Genomic DNA, 24,853 nt, shown 5'->3' with positions numbered 1-24,853 from the left:
GGGAAGGGGCGGGTTAAAGTGCCGTGCTGATTGGCTAATGAGGTGGAGCAACTTCCGCTACATCGGTGCAGGGTATTTGACCCATCAATAGTCCCTCCCTCCTACTGAGAAGCGCTATTGGTTGCTACATTGTGCATACAGAATACAGTATTATTACAGACATTTTATAAACTGTCCATACATTTTTCACATATTGGGCAACCCCGCCCCCTTGGTGGGAGTGGAGATGACCCATCTATAAGGATATACAGTATATACACACACAGCACAAGGCCGTGTTCACACTACGAGACGTTTCTCGGGGGCTGCGGTTCCTCTGAGCTCCACAAGGTGGTGATCTCACTTCTACCCAGACAGGAAGTCTCTATGGAAGACAGGAAGTGATGTCGGCTTCACACAGGAAGTTCCTAAGTTACAAAGTACGAAAGGAGACGTTGTTGGGAGTGGCAGCTGAGAAGGTAATAAGATCTTATTTTCTATTTACACCCAGTAACCCCCCCAGTTATGTCCGTCCTCTTCCTCCATAGTCACTGTGACCTCTTTTATCTCCAGCAGATGATGATACACACATATACAGTGTGGAAACCTAGATTAACCCCTTCAGGGTCAGAACATTTCCCCCACTTACGAGGCCGGAACATCCTCTTCCTTTTCGAGATGGGTCACCTTTCCCACCTCATCAGTCTAAACCAGCGTTTCCCAATAGGTTCCGCGAGAACAAAATTGGGGTTCCGCTGCGTTTGGCCTCATCCAAGATGGCCACCGCTACCTGCTATTTCCCGGAAGGTCAGAAACCGCAGAGATCACCCAACCTTGATCTCATAAGACGGACGGGACAATTCTGGATTTGGGGCAGGACCAGCGCTGAGGCAGCTGCCTGAATTTAACCAGGAGGTGATTGGCTGCTAGGAGGCGGTCCTAGCAACCAATCACCAGCTTGCTAATATGAAAGGCTAACCTGGCAGCTTCCGCACCCCCATCCAGTGCTGCTGTGCCTTCAGTCCAGGATTGTACCCCCCGCCTTCTCCTTACTCTGTGTAAGTTATGAAGTACAGGGAGGAAAGGACATGGCTGTGAACTTGTGAAGGATGGGGAGCAGGGTCATATAAAGGGGGCAGTGCTGTGGGAGGGATGTGAAGAGGGACAATGATGTGGGGGGGGGTATGAAGGAGGCAGTGCTGTGGGGGGGGGGGATGTGAAGGGGGCAGTGCTGGGGGGGGGATGTGAAGAGGGACAATGATGTGGGGAGAATGTGAAGGGGGCAGTGCTGTGGGGGGATGTGAAGAGGGACAATGATGTGGGGAGAATGTGAAGGGGGCAGTGCTGTGCGGGGATGTGAAGAGGGACAATGATGTGGGGAGAATGTGTGGGGGGGGGATGTGAAAGGGGCAGTGCTGAGGGGTGATGTGAAGGAGGCAAAGCTGGCGGGGGGGATGTGAAGGGGGCAGAGCTGGGGGGGAATGTGAAGGGGGCAGTGCTGTGGGGGGGATGTGAAGCGGGCAGTGCTGTGGGGGGGATGTGAAGGGGGCAATGCTGTGGTAGGGATGTGAAGGGGGCAGAGCTGGGGGGGATGTGAAGGGGCAATGCTGTGGGGGGGATGTGAAGGGGGCAATGCTGTGGTAGGGATGTGAAGGGGGCAGTGCTGGGGGGGGTGTAAGGGAGGCAGAGCTGGGGGGGGTGTGAAGGAGGACAATGTTGTGGGGAGTATGTGAAAGGGGCAGTGGGGGGGGGGGGTTCAAGGGGGCAGTGTTGTGGGGGTGATGTGAGGGAGACAGAGCTGGCGGGGGATGTGAGGGAGACAGAGCTGGGGTGGGGATGTGAGGGAGGCAGAGCTGGGGGGGTGTGTGAAGGAGGACAATGTTGTGGGGGGTATTTTAAAATCTAGTTTTTCCATAATGCTCCCAGTCTCAGATATTTATCATAAAATGTGATCAGTAAAGTCTCCGGAGTAAACGGAGATCGCAAGGAATATGATGAGTCCTGGCAAGGCCCACAGAAAAAGTTCATCTTCCAGTTTAGGAGAGGTGGAACGCATCTGGGAGAAACTATTCTGTGCCCAGAAACCTAAAGAGCCCCCCCCCCCCCTCACACAGTTCCTCCTCCCAATGTCCCTCCAACTGGCTCCTTTTCTATTCTGATGCTCTAAGGATGTGGATGGACCCTTGGCATGCTTAGTAGCAAGGTGGGACTTTATGTCTTGTGTTATATGAACGGACGCCAGAATTGCTTACGACACGCTTTGAACCCTTGGAGTGGTGGGGGGGGGGCCCTTTGTGGGTAAATTCTACCTCAGTCTGAAATGGGGATTGACAAAACAGATACCTGACCGGAGAGGTGAGGAGGATTCTGGGAATGTCATTTAAAATTTTCTCTTTGTGTTCTTATCTAGAGCTTTCCTCCTGTGAAGTCTGGAGATCATATGACCATCACATTGCCTCCACCTCCCTCCCTGATAGAATCAAGAAATAAAAAGAAGATTTGAGAAGTCACCAGAGAGATCATCGAGTTACTGACAGGAGAGCAGGAGAGGTGAGCGGTGCTGGGAAGGACGTCATGATGGAGAATCAGCCGCCCCTCACATCACCGGGTAAGAGGAGACTTTATTGTAAAGGAGAGAGCAGTACGGAGGCTCCACCTAGATCCCCCATCATCTGATAAACACATAGAAACAATGTATTCAGTCAGTGTGTGTGTTTCCTACAGAGGGATCCAGTAATGGGAACCCACCAGAGAGATGTCTCCGTCCTCTGTATTCCCGGGATTCCACACAGGAAGGTCACACCATCCCCCACCATCATCAGGTAGATAAAGAAAAATCACTGATAGTTATATTTTATTCACAAATGCAGTTGTTATAATAAATGTCTTATAATTTATTAAGAATGGAAACCTCTGGGATTATAATATTGTTATTAAAGAAGAGTATAAAAAGGAGAATGACGAGTACGGTGAGGTGGAGGAGTCTTCAAAAGAACCCAAGGATATGATGGAGCCACCTTGTAACAGGAATCCACCAGAGAGATGTCCTCGTCCTCTGTATTCCCGGGATTCCACACAGGAAGGTCACACCATCCCTCACCATCATCAGGTAGATGAGGAACAATCACTGATAGTATCATTAGGATCTGTACATTATCTGCATTGTTACCATTGATGTCATTTTTATTATATATTCAGAGTGGAAACCTGAGAGATTCTAAAGTTGAGGTTAAAGAAGAGATAAAAGAGGAGGATGATGAGGATGGGGTGATGGAGGAGTCAGAGTTTCCAAATGTTTACAAAGATCTGTATAAGGACACCATGGAGGAGTCATCCAGCTACAGAAACCCACCAGAGAGATGTCCCCGTCCTCTGTATTCCCGGGATTCCACACAGGAAGGTCACACCATCCCTCACCATCATCAGGTAGATGAGGAACAATTATTGGTAGTTATCATTTATACACAAGCATGTTTGTTACAATGAATATTTTATTATATATTCAGAGTGGAAATTTGGAGGGTGATAATATTGATGTTAAAGAAGAGATAAAAGAGGAGGATGAGGAGGATGGGGTCATAGAGGAAGGACACAAAGATCTGTACCAGGACACCATGGTGGAGTCATCCAGCTACAGAAACCCACCAGAGAGATGTCCCCGTCCTCTGTATTCCCGGGATTCCACACAGGAAGATCACACCATCCCTCAATGTTACAAGGTTGGTGGAAACAAAGATTAAAACAAAAGTAAGGCGCAGTTGCTACAAATCTCATGGTAAATGTCCATAAAGAAGTCCATATACTTGGTGGAGTGCACTAAATAGGCCAATAACTTAGGGCTGCCATCAGTACAGGAACAGAAGCCATATTCCTGCAAGGCTGTCGGTATAAACAAGAGGGAGGGCGGCTCTAAGTGCAGAATTTAAAACCGATTTATTGTATAGTATATAATTGGCAACTCACAGGTTTAGAGATAAGAACAGGCACTTCATAATAGTAAGGCGGTCCCAAGGGTAATCCGTGGACGTAAAGTCCGTTCACTGGCAGCGCCATGCAGGGTTCACCTTGCTGGTCACCGTTATGAGGAAGCCGGCCATATGGTGGATATACACTTAGATCGAGGCTTGAGGCGCTGGTGGCTCAGCAGCGAAGGACAAAAGGCATCATTGGAATGCGACGCGTTTCCGAGCATTTGCGCTGCAAGTATTACGGCAGCCGCGCTCCTTCTTCAGTGCTTGAAGGTGATGTCACAATAATAAAGCTGATTTCTCTTTTGCTCATTGAAGGACACAGCTCCAGAATCTTCTTAGCCATTGGGTTATGCTGCCCCATACAGGAGAAAGACATGAGGCAGGAAAAAGATTTACCAAACCTATGGGGCAGTTCCAGGGGGTATACTTCCACACTCTGCTATAGATATTCAGTTTCTTCTGCCTAGTCAGGAGTAAGGACCTAGTTCCTTGCTGGGATTTCTGGTCCTACCATTTTTTCTGTTCCTGTGAGAATTACAATCAACTGCTGGACTAGGTGAGGGACTGGATATTCTAGATCCTTAAGGTCTCCCCAGTCCGGCCATTGAGCGTGTGCAGGCCTCAGCTCCCCACTAGATCAGCCGTGACATAGCCCCACTGGACGGGGGCTGGCCTGCGAGTTAATCGTCTCACGAGGGTGCACAGCCTTAGTCCCAGCATGCCTCTTGCCCTGCAGCACCCCATTCTGATGAGGACGGCTGAAGCCACTGCCTCCCGTGTGGACATCCGCCTTCCTCTCTTCTGCCCTGGGTGGTCGAATCCGCTGGGGCTGGTGTCCTGGCCTACTAGGCCATGCGGCTGAGTTTGGCGCCGGCTTGCGGCCTGCTGGGCCATATGGTCAGCTTGGCACCTGTCTTAAACCAGGTGGCACTTCATTTTTAGTGACAGTCATGCCGCCATTATTGTGTGAGCCAGGGTTACAGCGTGTCTGCCTGCGTGTCCGCGTTACGGCGGGAGGTCCACCTTTAAGGGGGGCTATGTTCTATTATGTCCTCTATGGTAGGCTCTTAAGGCAACCCCCCTTATCTTTTGCGGGGTCTTATAGGTGGTCCATTTGTGGACCCTTGGTCGGCGTCCCCTTGCGGGATCGCAGTTGGCAGTCTCCCCTGATTGTTATGTTTCAGGGTGAGCTTAGTATGTAGCGACCCTACTGGGTCTGCGTCCATGCACCTTGAGTGCTCTGTTAGTGAGGATGATTCCTCTTCTACTGCAGCCATAGACCCCTTTGACAGGAGAGCTGAGACTTTAGTCCACCACATGTTTACTGTGGCCGGCTCGGTACTAAATAGCATTGGTGTCCCAGACTTTAACAGGGTGGGCAAGTTTTGCGCCAGGATCTGGAGGGGGAACAGCTTCCCCCTGCCCTTGTGGAGCTGGCGGACCAGTTAGTCCAGGGGTTGCAGTTTGCCTGTGATACCTCTCTGGATGCGGCTCCCTTCGTTTCTAGGCTGTCCGTGATAGCAGTGATCGTTCGGCACATGATATGTTTGATATCATTAAGGGTCTTACAGGGGGGAAGAGAACTCTTCTATCACAGGCTGCCAGAAGCAAGGAGTCTCGTCGCAGACATCGGCCCTTTTTTTTTCTCGGCTCATATGCAGCCTTTTTCGTCTTTCAGGATCTCAAGACAAAGGATCTTGGTCTCGCCTCAGCTCCTCGGGTATTCACAAAAGTGTTGGCCCTGGTGTTGGCATTGTAGCGGCAGCCGGGGATTGCGGTACTGGGTACCTAGACACTCTTCTTCTGCGAGCAGAGTCTCCGACTGCTTAAAAGGACAACCCGGAAATTACTGTACAGACTCTGCAGGTGTTCAGTTGGAAATTGAGCTTCCAAAAATCTGCTCTGGTTCCGTCCACCAAGTTGGACTATCTGGGTCTGACTCTGGACTCGGCTTCAGCCAGGCTGTTTCTTCCAGGGTAAAAAACACCAAAATCTGCTGGATGCGATTTGGCTCCTGTTGTCCAGCAGACGGTCATTTTTCAGGACTTGCATGCGGGTGCTGTGCCTGATGGTGTCTACCTTCGAGACGGTTCTGTTTGCACAGTTCCACTTGAGAACTCTGCATAGAGAGTTTCTTGCCAAGTGGGACAAGAATCCACAGTCTCTAGAGAATCAGATCATGTTGAGCCGGCATACGAGAGGGTCCCTGATATGGTGGCTTCGCTCTCCGGCGCTTCAACAGGGCAAATTCTTCCTTCCCCTGTACTGGACGGTGGTCTCCACGGTTGGCAGCCTGTCTTGGTGGGGAGGCGTTTTGGGCACTAATGTGCTCAAGGGGTCTGGACTATGCAGGAGTCATGACTACCGATCAATATATTGAAACTTCGAGCGATAAGATTTGTCTGGCTCATTGGACAAATCACCTTTATGGGTGCCTGGTAATGATTCCATGGGACAATGCTACGGCCGTGGCGTATGTCAAATCACCAAGGGGGCACAAAAAGTGTCCTGGCAGCTCGGTAGGTAGCTGGCATTCTAAGGTTCAGCTGTATCTCTGGTGGGGAACTTCCGCGGTGGAGCTGTTGGCCTCTGGTCTCAATAGGAAGGTACATAGAATTGAGGCAAGGTTTCGGGATCCTCTGGCCGACGCCACAGATTACTGGTGGTTCATTGGGGCCAGTATCATATAATATATGCCTTTCCCCGCTAATACTTCTGCCCAGTCTTTTGTGAAGAATCGAGGCAGAAGTCATCCTAGTGGCTCCAGACTGGCTTGTCTGTCTTGGTTCGCTGATCTGGTAAGGCCGGTCGCCGATGCCTCTTGGAGACTTCCTCTCAGAGAAATCTATTGGCCCATGGGCCAATCTTCCATCCTGCTTTACAGTCGCTGGCTTTAACGGCTTGGCCGTTAAAAGCCAGGTGCTGAAGGATAGGGGGTTGTCTGAATTGGTGATTCCCATGCTGTTAAAGGCTAGAAAATCTACCTCTAGGAAGATTTACCATCGCACCTGGAAGATGTACATTGTGTGGTATGAGTCTCTTGGGGGTCATCCCCGTTCCTCTTTCGGTGGCTCGGATTTTGGCATTCCTCAAACGAGGTGTAAGTAGCACCTGGCCCTGGGTACCATCCATGGGCCAGGTTTTTGGCCTTGGCGGTCTTCTTTTACCATTCTTTGGCTATGCATTCTTTGGTTTGCACATTTGTTCAGGGGGTTCACCACTTGGCTCCCCTAGTTTGGTCTCCGTTGTCTCCATGGGATCTCAATTTGGTGCTGTCGGTTCTCCAGTAACCGCCTTTCAAAAATATTAGCAAGCTTCCTCTGATTATATTGTCCCAGAAGGTAGCCTTCCTGGTGGCTATTACTTCTGCATGCAGGGTGTCGGAGCTGGTGGTGTTGTCTTATTGTTCACCTTACCTGGTGGCTCACAGAGATAGTGGTGCTTCGCCCTTGTCAGTCTTCACTTTCTAAGGTTGTTTCTGGTTTCCATCCGAATGAAGACATTGTGTTGCCTTCCCTGTGTCCTAAGTCTAAACATCCTAGGGGGATTGCCTTGCACTCTCTGGATGTGGGTCGGGCGCTCATGGTGTACCTTGCGGCAACCGAGTCATTTTGGAAATCAGTCTTACTATTTGTCCTTAAGGATGGACCTTGCAAGGGGTTGGTCGAGTCTGGCACGACCATTTCCAGATGGACAAGACAGACGGTGGTGCAGGCCCAGTCCATCAACAGTCAGGTTCCTCTGTTCCCTGTTAAGGCGCATTCTACGTGGGCGCTTAGTGCCTTCTGGGCCTTCTGCCATGAGGCGTCAGTGATACAGGTTTGCAAGGTGGCCACTGGTCGTCTGTGCACACATTTTCAAAATGTTACAAAGTGGATGTACTGGCATCTGCGGATGCTGCTTTTGGCCGCAGGGTTTTGCAGGCCGTTGTTTGAGAGGACCTTGTCCTCTTTGAGGGTGTATTGTTTTCAGGTGAGCTCCAGGTACTCCTGTTTGAGCTCCATATCTGATTGGCTAGGTTTAGCCTTTTGGGAATTTATTTCTGTTGTGTTTTTTCCCACCCCTCATGTTTAACAATGCTGACGTCCCAATGGTTTAGAAGATTCTGGAGCTGTGTCCGTCAATGAACATCAGAGAAAAGGATTTTATAGTAAGACAAAAATTCTATTATTTTACAGAAGATATTTATTGATTATAATAATTTTCTTGGTTTAGAGTGGAGATCCAATCGATATAGAATTTGAGGTTAAAGCAGAAGAAGAAGAGACGTATGCGAGGGATGATCAGCAGTCTATGGAGGAGGATGGAATAACGGGGACATTTATAGAGGAGGACACTCCTACAGAGATCAGCACAGGTGGGTCATTAACACTAAATAAATACATGTAAGCCACCACTGATTACTGGACACCAATATTATGAGTCCTGACCCCTGCACTATATACACTATGTTGTACATTACATACTCCTGACCCCTGCACTATATACTCTATGTTGTACATTACATACTCCTGACCCCTGCACTATATACTCTATGTTGTACATTACATACTCCTGACTTCTGCTCTCTCCCCTCTACCCACTGCTATATATACACATAATATGGATTCTCTTTTTTTTGCACCCATTTCCTACCAGCTGGACATTTTATATCTGATGATCTGATTGGAGGACAGACTTTTACATGGTGATAATAATGTGATAACATCCTCCAACTTTGGAACCTTAAACAGAAAGTGATAATGAGGGAGGAGTCAGTAACCCAATGATGGTGGTCTTCAGGATCAGTCCAGTCTTCATCTTGGTTGTTCTCCCCCATCCTCACTCTCTGACCTCTGGTGGGGCTCAGCCCCGCTGTTATTCATGACTAAATCATGGACTAAATAAGGAAGTGCGGGACTTCTTGTGTTGGGAAGATGGCAATGAGTGACAGAGGGGGAGGGGACACTCGTCCTATAATCCCCTCATCACTGTCACTCCTATAAAAGACAGTTCTCGTTGTTTCCTCACTCTCTGACTAAGGTCCATGAATAAAGAAATGAACTGGTAGGAGATCAGAGGACCCATTTACTAGTTACTTTGAGGGGGAATTGTAAGATCCTCAGAGACAAAGCTGTCTGATGTGGGCGGAGTCCTGGTTTAGGGGAACCAATCTGCTGATGCCTAGTAATAATCTTTGTATTTCTATTTTAGTACATGGACGGGAGATGAGGAAAACCTCAGAGGATTGTCTCACTTTGTCTCCAGACTGTAAAGTAGAAGATGAGGACATCACACAGTATAGTCCAGGAGAAAACCCGGCTACCTCAAATGTCCATCCGGGACCACACAGTGTAGATGGACCATTGTATTCCTCTTATCCTGAGGAACCTCAGACTGTGAGGGACGGTGCCGGACCATCGTATTCCTCTTATCCTGAGGAACCTCAGACTGTGAGGGACGGTGCTGTCCTTCCAACAGATAAGAGATTTCCGTGTACTGAGTGTAGGAAGTGTTTCCGTGATGAATCAAATCTTCGTCTACATAAAAGGTGTCACACTGGTGAGAAGCTGTATTCCTGTCCTGAGTGCGGGAAATGTTTTTCAGAGAAGTCCGCTCTTTCCACACATCGGAGATTGCACACTGGTGAGAAGCCGTATTCCTGTCCTGAGTGCGGGAAATGTTTTGTAAAGAAGTCTGCTCTTTGCACACATCAGAGATTTCACACTGGTGAGAAGCCATATTCCTGTCCTGAGTGCGGGAAATGTTTTACACAGAAGTCTGATCTTTCCACACATCAGAGATCTCACACTGGTGAGAAGCCGTATTCCTGTCCTGAGTGCGGGAAATGTTTTTCACAGACGTCAGCTCTTTCCAGACATCGGAGATTGCACACTGGTGAGAAGCCGTATTCCTGTCCTGAGTGCGGGAAATGTTTTGCACTGAAGTCCGCTCTTTCCACACATGAGAGATTGCACACTGGCGAGAAGCCGCATTCCTGTTCTGAGTGCGGGAAATGTTTTTCACAGAAGTCATATCTTTCCACACATCAGAGAGTGCACACTGGCGAGAAGCCGTATTCCTGTCCTGAGTGCGGGAAATGTTTTACAGTGAAGTCCAATCTTTCCACACATCGGATATCTCACACTGGTGAGAAGCCGTATTCCTGTCCTGAGTGCGGGAAATGTTTTACACTGAAGTACAATCTTTCCACACATCGGATATCTCACACTGGTGAGAAGCCGTATTCTATATGAATGTTGGTGGACATGTGGGGAAGAAGCACACCCTGATATACACCCCAGATATACTCCATGGCTGATCTTCATGATGTAAGAAACACTTCATAAGGAGATCAGAGATCACCAAAGACATGGATGAAGTGTTGTCCCGTGTTGGCCATTGATAGCAGGAGAAAAATAAAAATGAAGTCCTTACCTTTCATTGGCTGAGTACATTTTGTGCGGGAAGATTTCACAAACATTTAGAGGTCTGTTTTAAAAAAAAGAAATGTGTGATTTCCTATAATCGTCAGCTCCATCTAGTGGCCATAATGTGTTATTTCGCTTTTTTTTAATTGAGGTATTTTGGGACAAATGCTGGATTATGGCCACTGGATGGAGCTGAGGATTCTCTTCATAGGCCGCTATGGACTGAATGTACAATCTGATCAATGTACTCACGTTGTCACTGGGGGTGTTGAAAATGATCGGCGCACCGCCATGCAGCCTTTTCCGATTCGGTTACGATGCGGAACCCAGAATAATCGCGGTTGTGCGTGACGCCATCCTGGCCCCACCCCCTCCCCCCACAGAAATGTCATTGCTGGATTAACATGCACCGTTGGCCTGGCTGTGTCCGGCGCTGTTCCCCTCTCATTGGATGCTGTTGCCTCAGGAGGCGGGCGATGCAGAACATCAACGTGCCGACACCCCACCTCCCCCCCCCCCCGCCACGCTCTCCGCCCTTCCTCGGGATTTGTATTTCTGTCACCTGCCCCATGGGCGGGTGTAGTGCCGCTCGGCGCTAACATCATCATCACATCCCTGGGATGAGACACAGAGTCTGCTTCAGGAAATGAGCTGCGAGGGGAGGGGTAAGAGACCAGCCTGCCATGTTTAATGTAAGTGAGGGGTGAGTGCATAGAAGTGGCCCATCCCCCATCTCTGCTGTACCTCCAGTCTGTGTACTGTGTGTGCCTATCACATTGGGGCCTAAGTTGCTGCCAAAAGACTCCCCAATGATTTGTTAAAGTGATACTAAAGGGTATTATTATTATTTTCTGTAAAATAAAGAAAGATATCATACTTACCTGCTGGCCGTCTCCTGTACTATGTCTGCAGTCTCTAACCGTCTCCTGTACCATGTCTGCAGTCTCTGACCATCTCCTGTACCATGTCTGCAGTCTCTGACTGTCTCCTGTACCATGTCTGCAGTCTCTGACCGTCTCCTGTACCATGTCTGCAGTCTCTGACCGTCTCCTGTACCATGTCTGCAGCAGTGTTAATTTTGGCAGCAAATTTCAATTTAGTTTTAGTCTTAGTCTTAGGACTAAAATGGCATTTTAGTTTTAGTCCCATTTTAGTCTTCTGCGAGTGTTTTAGTTTTAGTCGTATTTAGTCGACTAAAACTCCAGTACATTTTAGTCGACTAAAACGCCCTACATTTTAGTCGACTAAAACTCATTTTAGTCATCTATAATCAAATGGGTGTAGTTCAATTGTAATTTGTAATGCATTATTTAAGCATTTCTCTACAATTTCCAAACTCATTATATACTACTACTGGTCCTGGAGTGAAAAATCTAATATGTTATTATTTATGCTTTGAGCATGCACCAGTGTTAATTTTTGGCAGCAAATTTCGATTTAGTTTTAGTTATAGTCTTTTGACTAAAATGCCATTTTAGTTTTAGTCGTATTTTAGTCATCTGAATTGTGTTAGTCGACGAAAACGTTTTAGTCAGTTTTAGTCGACGAAATTAACACTGGTCTGCAGTCTCTGACATCTCCTGCACCATGTCTGCAGTCTCTGACCATCTCCTGTACCATGTCTGCAATCTCTGACCATCTCCTGTACCATGTCTGCAGTCTCTGACCATCTCCTGTACTATGTCTGCAGTCTCTGACCATCTCCTGTACTATGTCTGCAGTCTCTGACTGTTTCCTGTACCATGTCTGCAGTCTCTGACCATCTCCTGTATCATGTCTGCAGTCTCTGACCGTCTCCTGTACTATGTCTGCAGTCTCTGACCCTCTCCTGTACTATGTCTGCAGTCTCTGACAGTCTCCTGTACCATGTCTGCAGTCTCTGACCATCTCCTGTACCATGTCTGCAGTCTCTGACCGTCTCCTATACCATGTCTGCAGTCTCTGACCATCTCCTGTACCATGTCTGCAGTCTCTGACCGTCTCCTGTACTATGTCTGCAGTCTCTGACCATCTCCTGTACCATGTCCGCAGTCTCTGACTGTCTTCTGTACTATGTCTGCAGTCTCTGACTGTCCTTTGTAGTATGTATATCTCCTAGCACAAACCCCCCACACCACCCCATCACAAAGCCTTTTGCCTCATCCCCCCCACCATAAATCCACCTCAATCACCACTCCTAGCATACTCCCCCAAATTGATTTTCCTAGAGCAACTCTTACCCCCTGCCACCCTCAAACTCCCCCTATCCCCTCCATCAATCTCCTTGCAGTGCCCGAGGCAGCCTCCCCTTCTCTTCACCTCTTATCACAACCTTGCACTGGACTGTCTTCTTTCCAAAAAAGGGTAATTTGGGGGTATTTGTACTGTCTTGGCATTTTCGGGCCTTCAGAAAGGAAATTGCCCATTAGTACATCAGGATTGATCAATTTTCAGATATATATCCCATAGTTTGTAAATTCCAGGGGTGCTCAACCTGTAGCCCGTGGAGCTCTCAAATGCTGCCTACGGAGCCCTCTGATGTAGCCCACGAAGCCCTCTGATTTAGCCTAAGAAGCTCATTGATGTGGCCCATGGAGCCCTATGATGTGGCCCACGAGGCCCTCTAATATGGCCCGTGGAGCCCTCTGATTTGGCTCACGGAGCTCATTGATGTGGCCCACAGAGCCCTCTGATGTGACCTAGAACATTAAACCAGGGAAGCGCATGTCCAGGGTCGGCAAACCATTGATCACATTCTGGGCTTGCGGAATTGCCACCCCAGAACTTTAGAGTGCCTTGAGTGAGTGTCAGGAGTGGAGGGAGCAGTAGCTGAATAAGCTGATGCTTCCCGCTGTCCCAGGCAGAGATACTGAGAGCACCTCACCGGGGTCCTTTCTAGCGCCCTGGAGAGTGGCCCGCAGCAGAAGCTAGCAGGGGAAAAGAAGTCAATGTATTGACCACTTCCTGCCCAGCCTATTGTCAAAAGACGGCTGCGCAGGACATTTGTCGATCCAGGTGGACGTCAATTTGAGAACTCTGTGCAGGCCAGTCAAGTTCCTCCACCCCAAACTCGCTCACCCATGTCTTTATGGACCTTGCTTTGTGCACTGGTGTGCAGTCATGTTGGAACAGGAAGGGACCATCCCCAAACTCCTCCCACAAAGTTGGGAACATGAAATTGTCCAAAATGTCTTGATATGCTGACGTCTTAAGAGTTCCCTTCACTGGAGATAAGGGGCCAAGCCCAACCCCTGAAAAACAACCCCCACACCATAATCCCCGCCTCCACCAAATGTTTTGGACCAGTACTAAAAGCAAGGTCCATAAAGAGACGGATGATTGAATTTGCGGTGGAGAAACTTGACTGGCCTGCACAGAGTCCTGACCTCAACCTGATAGAAAACCTTTGGGATCAATTTGAGCGAAGACTGCGAGCCAGGCCTAGTCAACCAACATCAGTGCCTGACCTCACAAATGCGCTTCTGGAAGAATGGTGAAACATTCCCATAGACACTCCTAAACCTTGTGGACAGCCTTCCCAGAAGAGTTGAAGCTGTTATAGCTGCAAAGGGTGGGCCAACTCAATATTGAACCCTACGGACTAAGACTGGGATGCCATTAAAGTTCATGTGTGTGTAAAGGAAAGCGTCCCAATACTTTTAGCTGAAACTGTGGAGTTTTGGTGGACTGTAAATCGTGTGATTTCTAAGAAATGAGAAAGTATTATCAGCTAGTTTCCTTCTCACTACGTATGCAGAATCTTCTCCTGTGATTGGCTATTGCCTAAGCCACCGCCTATGATTTCTGTATAGAAATATCTAACTCCGGGAATAAACATTTATCCAGTTAGGGACTATAGCCGATATTCTGCTCCAGGGCGGCCCTCCTGTGCAGAGTCATGTGTATATACACGTGATTCTGCACTTCCGCCTGCAGGGGACGTAGAAGATATCTGCGGGTGCCGGGAAATGGATGTCTTCCGGCAACCGCTGATCGTCGGGCAGAGACACAGAACGGAGCTCAGTCTATGTAAATAAGGCAGAGATCCAGACATAGTACAGGAGATGGTCAGAGACTGCAGACATGGTACAGGAGATGGTCAGAGACTGCAGACATAGTAAAGGAGAAGGACACTGCACTGAGGGTGATCACACTGATAAGACTTCTTGAAGGTTCTGCAGCCGGCATTCCATGTGAGTGATGTTCAGAGACTGCAAACCTATTACATGATCAGAGAATTCAGATGATCATAGACTGCAGATATAGTACAGGAGACAGTCAGAGCCTGCAGACATACTACAGGAGATGGTCAGAGACTGCAGACATATTACAGGAGATGGGCAGAGACTGCAGACGTGGTACAGGAGACGGTCAGAGACTGCAGAAATGGTACAGGAGACGGTCAAAGACTGCAGACATACTACAGGAGATGGTCAGAGACTGCAAACCTAGTGCAGGAGATGGTCAGAGACTGCAGACATACTATAGGAGATGGTCAGAGACTGCAGACATAGTACAGGAGATGGGCAGAGACTGCAGATGTAGTACAGGAGACGGCCAGAGACTGCAGACTTAGTACAGGAGATGTTCAGAGACTGCAGACATGGTACAGGAGATGGTCAGAGACCACAGACATACTACAGGAGATGGACAGAGACTGCAGACATAGTACAGGAGATGGTCAGAGACTGAAGACATACTACAGGAGACGGTCCGAGACTGCAGACATAGTACAGGAAATGGTCAGAGACTGCAGACATGGTACAGGAGACAGTCAGAGACTGCAGACATAGTTCAAGAGACGGTCAGAGACTGCAGACATGGTACAGGAGATGGTCAGAGACTGCAGACATAGTACAGGAGACGGTCAGAGACTGCAGACATGGTACAGGAGATGGTCAGAGACTGCAGACATAATACAGGAGATGGTCAGAGACTGCAGACATACTACAGGAGACGGTCAGAGACTGCAGACATGGTACAGGACACGGTCAGAGACTGCAGACATAGTACAGGAGACGGTCAGAGATTGCAGACGTGGTACAGGAGACTGTCATAGACTGCAGACATAGTACAGGAGACGGTCAGAGACTGCAGACATAATACAGGAGATGTACACAGTAGCCGGTATTCCATGTGAGTGGTGGACATTGTTTCTAATGTTCTTCAGCTGTGGAGCTATTTGTGTACAGTCCTGTGTGAGCCAACCAGGAATTGTTTTCAGTCAAATGTGGTGGGCTGGGGAAGGGGCGGGTTTAAGTGCCGTGCTGATTGGCTAATGAGGTGGAGCAACTTCCGCTACATCGGTGCAGGGTATTTGACCCATCAGTAGTCCCTCCCTCCTACTGAGAAGCGCTATTGGTTGCTACACTGTGCATACAGAATACAGTATTATTACAGACATTTTATAAACTGTCCATACATTTTTCACATATTGGGCAACCGCCGCCCCCTTGGTGGGAGTGGAGATTACCCCATCTATAAGGATATACAGTATATACACACACAGCACAAGGATGTGTTCACACTACGAGACGTTTCTCAGGTCTGCAGTTCCTCTGAGCTCCACAAGGTGGTGATCTCACTTCTACCCAGACAGGAAGTCTCTATGGAAGACAGGAAGTGATGTCGGCTTCACACAGGAAGTTCCTGAGTTACAAAGTACAAAGGAGACGTTGTTGGGAGTGGCAGCTGAGAAGGTAATAAGATCTTATTTTCTATTTACACCCAGTAACCCCCCCCCCCCCTTCCCCGTCATGTCCGTCCTCTTCCTCCATAGTCACTGTGACGTCTTTTATCTCCAGCAGATGATGATACACACATATACAGTGTGGAAACCTAGATGCACCCCTTCAGGGTCAGAACATTTCCCTACTAACAGGGCCGGAACATCCTCTTCCTTTAGGAGATGGGTCACCTTTCCCACCAATCTCCTTCCCACCTCATCAGTCTAAACCAGCGTTTCCCAATAGGTTCCGCGAGAACAAAATTGGGGTTCCGTGGCGTTTGGCCTCATCCAAGATGGCCACCGCTACCTGCTATTTCCCGGAGGGTCAGAAACCGCAGAGATCACCCATCCTTGATCTCATAAGACGGGCGGGACAATTCTGGATTTGGGGCAGGACCAGCGCTGAGGCAGCTGCCTGAATTTAACCAGGAGGTGATTGGCTGCTAGGAGGCGGTCCTAGCAACCAATCACCAGCTTGCTAATATGAAAGGCTAACCTGGCAGCTCCCGCACCCCCATCCAGTGCTGCTGTGCCTTCAGTCCAGGATTGTCCCCCAGCCCCCCCCCCCCCGCCTTCTCCTTGCTCTGTGTAAGTTATGAAGTACAGGGAGGAAAGGACATGGCTGTGAACTTGTGAAGGATGGGGAGCAGGGTCATATAAAGGGGGCAGTGCTGTGGGAGGGATGTGAAAAAGGACAATGATGTGGGGAGAATGTGAAGGGGGCAGTGCTGTGGGGAGGGGATGTGAAAGGGGCAGTGCTGAGGGGTGATGTGAAGGAGGCAAAGCTGGCGGGGGGGCTGTGAAGGGGGCAGAGCTGGGGGGGGATGAAGGGGGCAGTGCTGTGGGGGGGTGTGAAGGAGGCAGAGCTGGGGGGATGTGAAGGGGCAATGCTGTGGGGGGGATGTGAATGGGGCAGTGCTGGGGTGGGATGTGAGGGAGGCAGAGCTGGGGGGGTGTGAAGGAGGACAATGTTGTGGGGAGTATGTGAAAGGGGCAGTGGGGGGGGGGGGGTTTCAAGGGGGCAGTGTTGTGGGGGAAGGGATGTGAGGGAGACAGAGTTGGGGGGGGGATGTGAGGGAGACAGAGCTGGGGGGGGGGGATGTGAGGGAGGCAGAGGTGGTTGGGGGTGTGAAGGAGGACAATGTTGTGGGGGGGGGGGGGGGATGTTAAAATCTAGTTTTTCCATAATGCTCCCAGTCTCAGATATTTATCATAAAATGTGATCAGTAAAGTCTATGGAGTACACGGAGATCGCAGGAATATGATGAGTCCTGGCAAGGCCCACAGGAAAAGTTCATCTTCCAGTTTAAGAGAGGTGGAACGCATCTGGGAGAAACTATTCTGTGCCCAGAAACCTCAAAGAGCCCCCCCCCCCCCCCCCCCCGCACACAGCTCCTCTTCCCAATAATGTACCTCAAATCTAAGTAATAGAATCTTATGACATCACACTGATCTCACAGTTCCTCCTCCCAATGTCCCTCCAACTGGCTCCTTTTCTATTCTGATGCTCTGAGGATGTGGATGGACCCTTGGCATCCTTACTAGCAAGGTGGGACTTTATGTCTTGTGTTATATGAACGGACGCCAGAATTGCTTACGACAAGCTTTGAACCCTTGGAGTGGGGGGCCCTTTGTGGGTAAATTCTACCTCAGTCTGAAATGGGGATTGACAAAACACAGACCTGACCGGAGAGGTAAGGAGGATTCTGGGAGGTCACATGACATCACTCTTATCTCTATTAATAAAACAAAGACCTGACCGGAGAGGAGGATTCTGGGAATGTCATTTAATTTTTTCTCTTTGTGTTCAAATCTAGAGTTTTCCTCCTGTGAAGTCTGGAGATCATATGACCATCACATTGCCTCCACCTCCATCCCTGATAGAATCGAGAAATAAAAAGAAGATTTGAGAAGTCACCAGAGAGATCATCGAGTTACTGACAGGAGAGGTGAGCGGTGCTGGGAAGGACATCATGATGGAGAATCAGCCGCCCCTCACATCACCGGGTAAGAGGAGACTTTATTGTAAAGGAGAGAGCAGTACGGAGGCTCCACCTAGATCCCCCATCATCTGATAAACACATAGAAACAATGTATTCAGTCAGTGTGTGTGTTTCCTACAGATGGATCCAGTAATGGGAACCCACCAGAGAGATGTCCCCGTCCTCTGTATTCCCGGGATTCCACACAGGAAGGTCACACCATCCCTCACCATCATCAGGTAGATGAGGAACAATCACTGATAGTATCATTAGGATCTGTACATTATCTGCATTGTTACCATTGATGTCATTTTTATTATATATTCAGAGTGGAAACCTAAGAGATTCTAAAGTTGAGGTTAAAGAAGAGATAAAAGAGGAGGATGAGGAGTATGGAGTGATGGAGGAGTTTACAGAAGGACACATGAATATGATGGAGCCACCTAATACCAGAAACCCACCAGAGAGATGTCCCCGTCCTCTGTATTCCCGGGATTCCACACAGGAAGATCACACCATCCCTCACTGTTACAAGGTTGGTGGAAACAAAGATTAAAACAAAAGTAAGGCGCAGTTGCTACAAATCTCATGGTAAATGTCCATAAAGAAGTCCATATACTTGGTGGAGTGCACTAAATAGGCCAATAACTTAGGGCTGCCATCAATACAGGAACAGAAGCCATATTCCTGCAAGGCTGCCGGTATAAACAAGAGGGAGGGCGGCTCTAAGTGCAGAATTTAAAACCGATTTATTGTATAGTATATAATTGGCAACTCACAGGTTTGGAGATAAGAACAGGCACTTCATAATAGTAAGGCGGTCCCAAGGGTCATCCGTGGACGTAAAGTCCGTTCACTGGCAGCGCCATGCAGGGTTCACCTTGCTGGTCTCCGTTATGAGGAAGCCGGCCATTTGGTGGATATACACTTAGATCGAGGCTTGAGGCGCTGGTGGCTCAGCAGCGAAAGACAAAACGCATCACTGGAATGCGACGCGTTTCCGAGCATTTGCGCTGCAAGTATTATGGCAGCCGCGCTCCTCCTTAGTGCTTGAAGGTGATGTCACAATAATAAAGCTGATTTCTCTTTCGGTCATTGAAGGACACAGCTACAGAATCTTCTTAGCCATTGGGTTATGCTGCCCCATACAGGAGAAAGACACGAGGCAGGAAAAAGATTTACCAAACCTATGGGGCAGTCCCAGGGGGTATACTCCCACACTCTGCTATAGGCATTCAGTTTCTTCTGCCTAGTCAGGAGTAAGGACCTAGTTCCTTGCTGGGATTTCTGGTCCTACCATTTTTTCTGTTCCTGTGAGAATTACAATCAACTGCTGGACTAGGTGAGGGACTGGATATTCTAGATCCTTAAGGTCTCCCCAGTCTGGCCATTGAGCGTGTGCAGGCCTCAGCTCCCCACTAGATCAGCTGTGACATAGCCCCACTGGACGGGGGCTGGCCTGCGAGTTAATCGTCTCACGAGGGTGCATAGACCTGGTCACAGCCTTAGTCCCAGCATGCCTCTTGCCCTGCAGCACCCCCATTCTGATGAGGACAGCTGAAGCCACTGCCTCCCGTGTGGACATCCGCCTTCCTCTCTTCTGCCCTGGGTGGTCGGATCCGCTGGGGCTGGTGTCCTGGCCTACTAGGCCATGCGGCTGAGTTTGGCGCAGGCTTGCGGCCTGCTGGGCCATATGGTCAGCTTGACACCTGTCTTAAACCAGGTGGCACTTCATTTTTAGTGACAGTCATGCCGCCATTATTGTGTGAGCCAGGGTTACGGCGTGTCCGCGTTACGGCGGGCGGTCCACCTTTAAGGGGGGCTATGTTCTATTATGTCCTCTATGGTGGGCTCTTAAGGCAACCCCCCTTATCTTTTGCGGGGTCTTATAGGTGGTCCATTTGTGGACCCTTGGTCGGCGTCCCCTTGCGGGATCGCAGTTGGCAGTCTCCCCTGATTGTTATGTTTCAGGGTGAGCTTAGTATGTAGCGACCCTACTGGGTCTGCGTCCATGCACCTTGAGTGCTCTGTTAGTGAGGATGATTCCTCTTCTACTGCAGCCATAGACCCCTTTGACAGGAGAGCCGAGACTTTAGTCCACCACATGTTTACTGTGGCCGGCTCGGTACTAAATAGCATTGGTGTCCCAGACTTTAACAGGGTGGGCAAGTTTTGCGCCAGGATCTGGAGGGGGAACAGCTTCCCCCTGCCCTTGTGGAGCTGGCGGACCAGTTAGTCCAGGGGTTGCAGTTTGCCTGTGATACCTCTCTGGATGCGGCTCCCTTTGTTTCTAGGCTGTCCGTGACAGCAGTGGTCCTTCGGCACATGATATGGATATCATTAAGGGTCTTACAGGGGGGAAGAGAACTCTTCTTTCACAGGTTGCCAGAAGCAAGGAGTCTCGTCGCAGACATCGGCCCTTTTTTTTTCTCGGCTCATATGCAGCCTTTTTCGTCTTTCAGGATCTCAAGACAAAGTATCTTGGTCTCGCCTCAGCTCCTCGGGTATTCACAAAAGTGTTGGCCCCGGTGTTGGCATTGTAACGGCAGTGGGGGATTGCGGTACTGGGTACCTAGACACTCTTTTCTGTAAGCAGCGTCTCCGACTGCTTAAAAGGACAACCCGGAAATTACTGTACGGACTCTGCAGGTGTTCAGTTGGAAATTGAGCTTCCACAAATCTGTTCTGGTTCCGTCCACCAAGTTGGACTATCTGGGTCTGACTCTGGACTCGGCTTCAGCCAGGCTGTTTCTTCCAGGGGAAAAACCTCCAAAATCTGCTGGATGCGATTTGGCTCCTGTTGTCCAGCAGACGGTCATTTTTCAGGACTTACATGCGGGTGCTGTGCCTGATGGTGTCTACCTTCGAGACGGTTCTCTTTGCACAGTTCCACTTGAGAACTCTGCATAGAGAGTTTCTTGGCAAGTGGGAAAAGAATCCGCAGTCTCTGGAGAAGCAGATCCTGTTGAGCCGGCATACGAGAGGGTCCCTGATATGGTGGCTTCGCTCTCCGGCGCTTCAACAGGACAAATTCTTCCTTCCCCTGTACTGGACGGTGGTCTCCACGGTTGGCAGCCTGTCTTGGTGGGGAGGCGTTTTGGGCACTAATGTGCTCAAGGGGTCTGGACTCTGGAGGAGTCAAGACTACTGATCAATATATTGAAACTTCGTGCGATAAGATTTGTCTGGCTCATTGGACAAATCACCTTTAGGGGTGCCTGGTAATGATTCCATGGGACAATGCTATGGCCGTGGCGTATGTCAAATCACCAAGGGGGCACAAAAAGTGTCCTGGCAGCTCGATAGGTAGCTGGCATTCTAAGGTTTAGCTGTGTCTCTGGTGGGGAACTTCCGCGGTGGAGCTGTTGGCCTCTGGTCTCAACAGGAAGGTACATAGAATTGAGGCAAGGTTTCGGGATCCTCTGGCCAACGCCACAGATTACTGGTGGTTCATTTGGGCCAGTATCATATAATATATGCCTTTCCCCCGCTAATACTTCTGCCCAGTCTTTTGTGAAGAATCGAGGCAGAAGTCATCCTAGTGGCTCCAGACTGGCTTGTCTGTCTTGGTTTGCTGATCTGGTAAGGCCGGTCGCCGATGCCTCTTGGAGACTTCCTCTCAGAGAAATCTATTGGCCCATGGGCCAATCTTCCATCCTGCTTTACAGTTGCTGGCTTTAACGGCTTGGGTGTTGAAAGCCAGGTGCTGAAGGATTGGGGGTTGTCTGAAGCGGTGATTCCCACGCTGTTAAAGGCTAAAAAAATCTACCTCTAGGAAGATTTACCATCACACCTGGAAGATGTACATTGTGTGGTATGAGTCTCTTGGGGGTCATCCCCGTTCCCTTTCGGTGGCTCGGATTTTGGCATTCCTCAAACGAGGTGTTAAGTAGCACCTGGCCCTGGGTACCATCCATGGGCCAGGTTTTTGGCCTTGGCGGTCTTCTTTTACCATTCTTTGGCTATGCATTCTTTGGTTTGCACCTTTGTTCAGGGGGTTCACCACTTGGCTCCCCCAGTTCGGTCTCCGTTGTTTCCATGGGATCTCAATTTGGTGCTGTCGGTTCTCCAGTAACCGCCTTTCAAAAATATTAGCAAGCTTCCTCTGATTATATTGTCCCAGAAGGTAGCCTTCCTGGTGGCTATTACTTCTGCATGCAGGGTGTCGGAGCTGGTAGTGTTGTCTTATTGTTCACCTTACCTGGTGGCTCACAGAGATAGTGGTGCTTCGCCCTTGTCAGTCTTCACTTCCTAAGGTTGCTTCTGGTTTCCATCTGAATGAAGACATTGTGTTGCCTTCCCTGTGTCCTAAGTCTAAATATCCTAGGGGGATTGCCTTGCACTCTGGATGTGAGTTGGGCGCTCATGGTGTACCTTGCGGCAACCGAGTCATTTTGGAAATCAGCCTTACTATTTGTCCTTAAGGATGGACCTTGGAAGGGGTTGGTCGAGTCTGCCGCGACCATTTCCAGATGGACAAGACAGACGGTGGTGCAGGCCCAGTCCATCAACAGTCAGGTTCCTCTGTTCCCTGTTAAGGCGCATTCTACGTGGGCGCTTAGTGCCTTCTGGGCCTTCTGCCATGAGGCGTCAGTGATACAGGTTTGCAAGGTGGCCACTGGTCGTCTGTGCACACATTTACAAAATGTTACAAAGTGGATGTACTGGCATCTGCGGATGCTGCTTTTGGCCGCAGGGTTTTGCAGGCCGCTGTTTTAGAGGACCTTGTCCTCTTTGAGGGTGTATTGTTTTCAGGTGAGCTCCAGGTACTCCTGTTTGAGCTCCATATCTGGTTGGCTAGGTTTAGCCTTTTGGGAATTTATTTCTGTTGTGTTTTTTCCCACCCCTCATGTTTAACAATGCTGACGTCCCAATGGTTTAGAAGATTCTGGAGCTGTGTCCGTCAATGAACATCAGAGAAAAGGATTTTATAGTAAGACAAAAATTCTATTATTTTACAGAAGATGATATTTATTGATTATAATCATTTTCATGGTTTAGAGTGGAGATCCAATCGATATAGAATTTGAGGTTAAAGCAGAAGAAGAAGAGACGTATGTGAGGGATGATCAGCAGTCTATGGAGGAGGATGGAATAACGGGGACATTTATAGAGGAGGACACTCCTACAGAGATCAGCACAGGTGGGTCATTAACACTAAATAAATACATGTAAGCCACCACTGATTACTGAACACCAATATTATGAGTCCTGATCACTGCACTATATACTCTATGCTGTACATTACATACTACTGATCCCTGCACTATATACTCTATGCTGTACATTACATACTACTGATCCCTGCACTATATACTCTATGTTGTACATTACATACTCCTGATCCCTGCACTATATACTCTATGTTGTACATTACATACTACTGATCCCTGCACTATATACTCTATGTTGTACATTACATACTCCTGACTTCTGCTCTCTCCCCTTTACCAACTGCTATATATACACATAATATGGATTCTCTTTTGTTACTCCATTTCCTTCTTGTGTTGGGAAGATGGCAATGAGTGACATAGGGGGAGGGGACACTCGTCCTATAATCCCCTCATCACTGTCACTCCTATAAAAGACAGTTCTCGTTGTTTCCTCACTCTCTGACTAAGGTCCATGAAGAAAGAAATGAACTGGTAGGAGATCAGAGGACCCATTTACTAGTTACCTTGAGGGGGGAATTGTAAGATCCTCAGAGACAAAGCTGTCTGATGTGGGCGGAGTCCTGGTTTAGGGGAACCAATCTGCTGATGTCTAGTAATAATCTTTGTATTTCTATTTTAGTAGATGGACGGGAGATGAGGAAAACCTCAGAGGATTGTCTCACTTTGTCTCCAGACTGTAAAGTAGAAGATGAGAACATCACACAGTATAGTCCAGGAGAAAACCCGGCTACCTCAAATGTCCATCCGGGACCACACAGTGTAGATGGACCATCGTATTCCTCTTATCCTGAGGAACCTCAGACTGTGAGGGACAGTGCTGTCCATCCAACAGATAAGAGATTTCCGTGTACTGAGTGTGGGAAGTGTTTCCGTGATAGATCAAATCTTCGTGTACATAAAAGGAGTCACACAGGTGAGAAGCCGTATTCCTGTCCTGAGTGCGGGAAATGTTTTTCAGTTAAGGCCAATCTTTACAGACATCAGAGATTTCACACAGGAGAGAATCCTTTTTCCTGCCCTGAGTGCGGGAAATGTTTTACACAGAAGTCTGATCTTTCCACACATCAGAGATCTCACACTGGTGAGAAGCCGTATTCCTGTCCTGAGTGCGGGAAATGTTTTTCACAGACGTCAGCTCTTTCCACACATCGGAGATTGCACACTGGTGAGAAGCCGTATTCCTGTCCTGAGTGTGGGAAATGTTTTTCAGATAAGTCCGTTCTTTCCACACATCAGAGAGTGCACTCTGGCAAGAAGCCGTATTCCTGTCCTGAGTGCGGGAAATGTTTTTCACAGACGTCCGCTCTTTCCACACATCAGAGATGGCACACTGGTGAGAAGCCGTATTCCTGTCCTGAGTGCGGGAAATGTTTTACACTGAAGTCCGCTCTTTCCGCACATGAGAGATTGCACACTGGCGAGAAGCCATATTCCTGTTCTGAGTGCGGGAAATGTTTTTCACAGAAGTCATATCTTTCCACACATCAGAGAGTGCACACTGGCGAGAAGCCGTATTCCTGTCCTGAGTGCGGGAAATGTTTTACAGTGAAGTCCAATCTTTCCGCACATCGGATATCTCACACTGGTGAGAAGCCGTATTCCTGTCCTGAGTGCGGGAAATGTTTTA

At 48.8% G+C, this 24,853-nt stretch overlaps 2 protein-coding genes across 2 annotated transcripts in view; both read left to right on the top strand.

Annotated features, from left to right (window-relative positions):
• The window catches only part of LOC309564464 (uncharacterized protein), a gene marked incomplete at both ends in the record, with an annotated part of 826,241 nt that overhangs the window by 780,702 nt on the left and 20,686 nt on the right, over positions 1-24,853 (top strand).
• LOC309564043 (uncharacterized protein) lies at positions 384-24,852 on the top strand (the record flags this gene model as incomplete). The annotated part of the gene is made up of 4 exons (XM_082268668.1): positions 384-458; positions 2,882-2,999; positions 9,411-10,108; positions 24,028-24,852. Coding segments are annotated over 4 exons (1,716 nt in total), but the record flags the coding sequence as incomplete, so codon positions are not given.

This window comes from Pelophylax lessonae (genome assembly GCF_965119305.1).
Source record: "Pelophylax lessonae genome assembly, chromosome: 9".
Lineage (NCBI taxonomy): Eukaryota > Metazoa > Chordata > Amphibia > Anura > Ranidae > Pelophylax > Pelophylax lessonae.
This window is presented reverse-complemented; position numbering and strand designations above follow the sequence as displayed.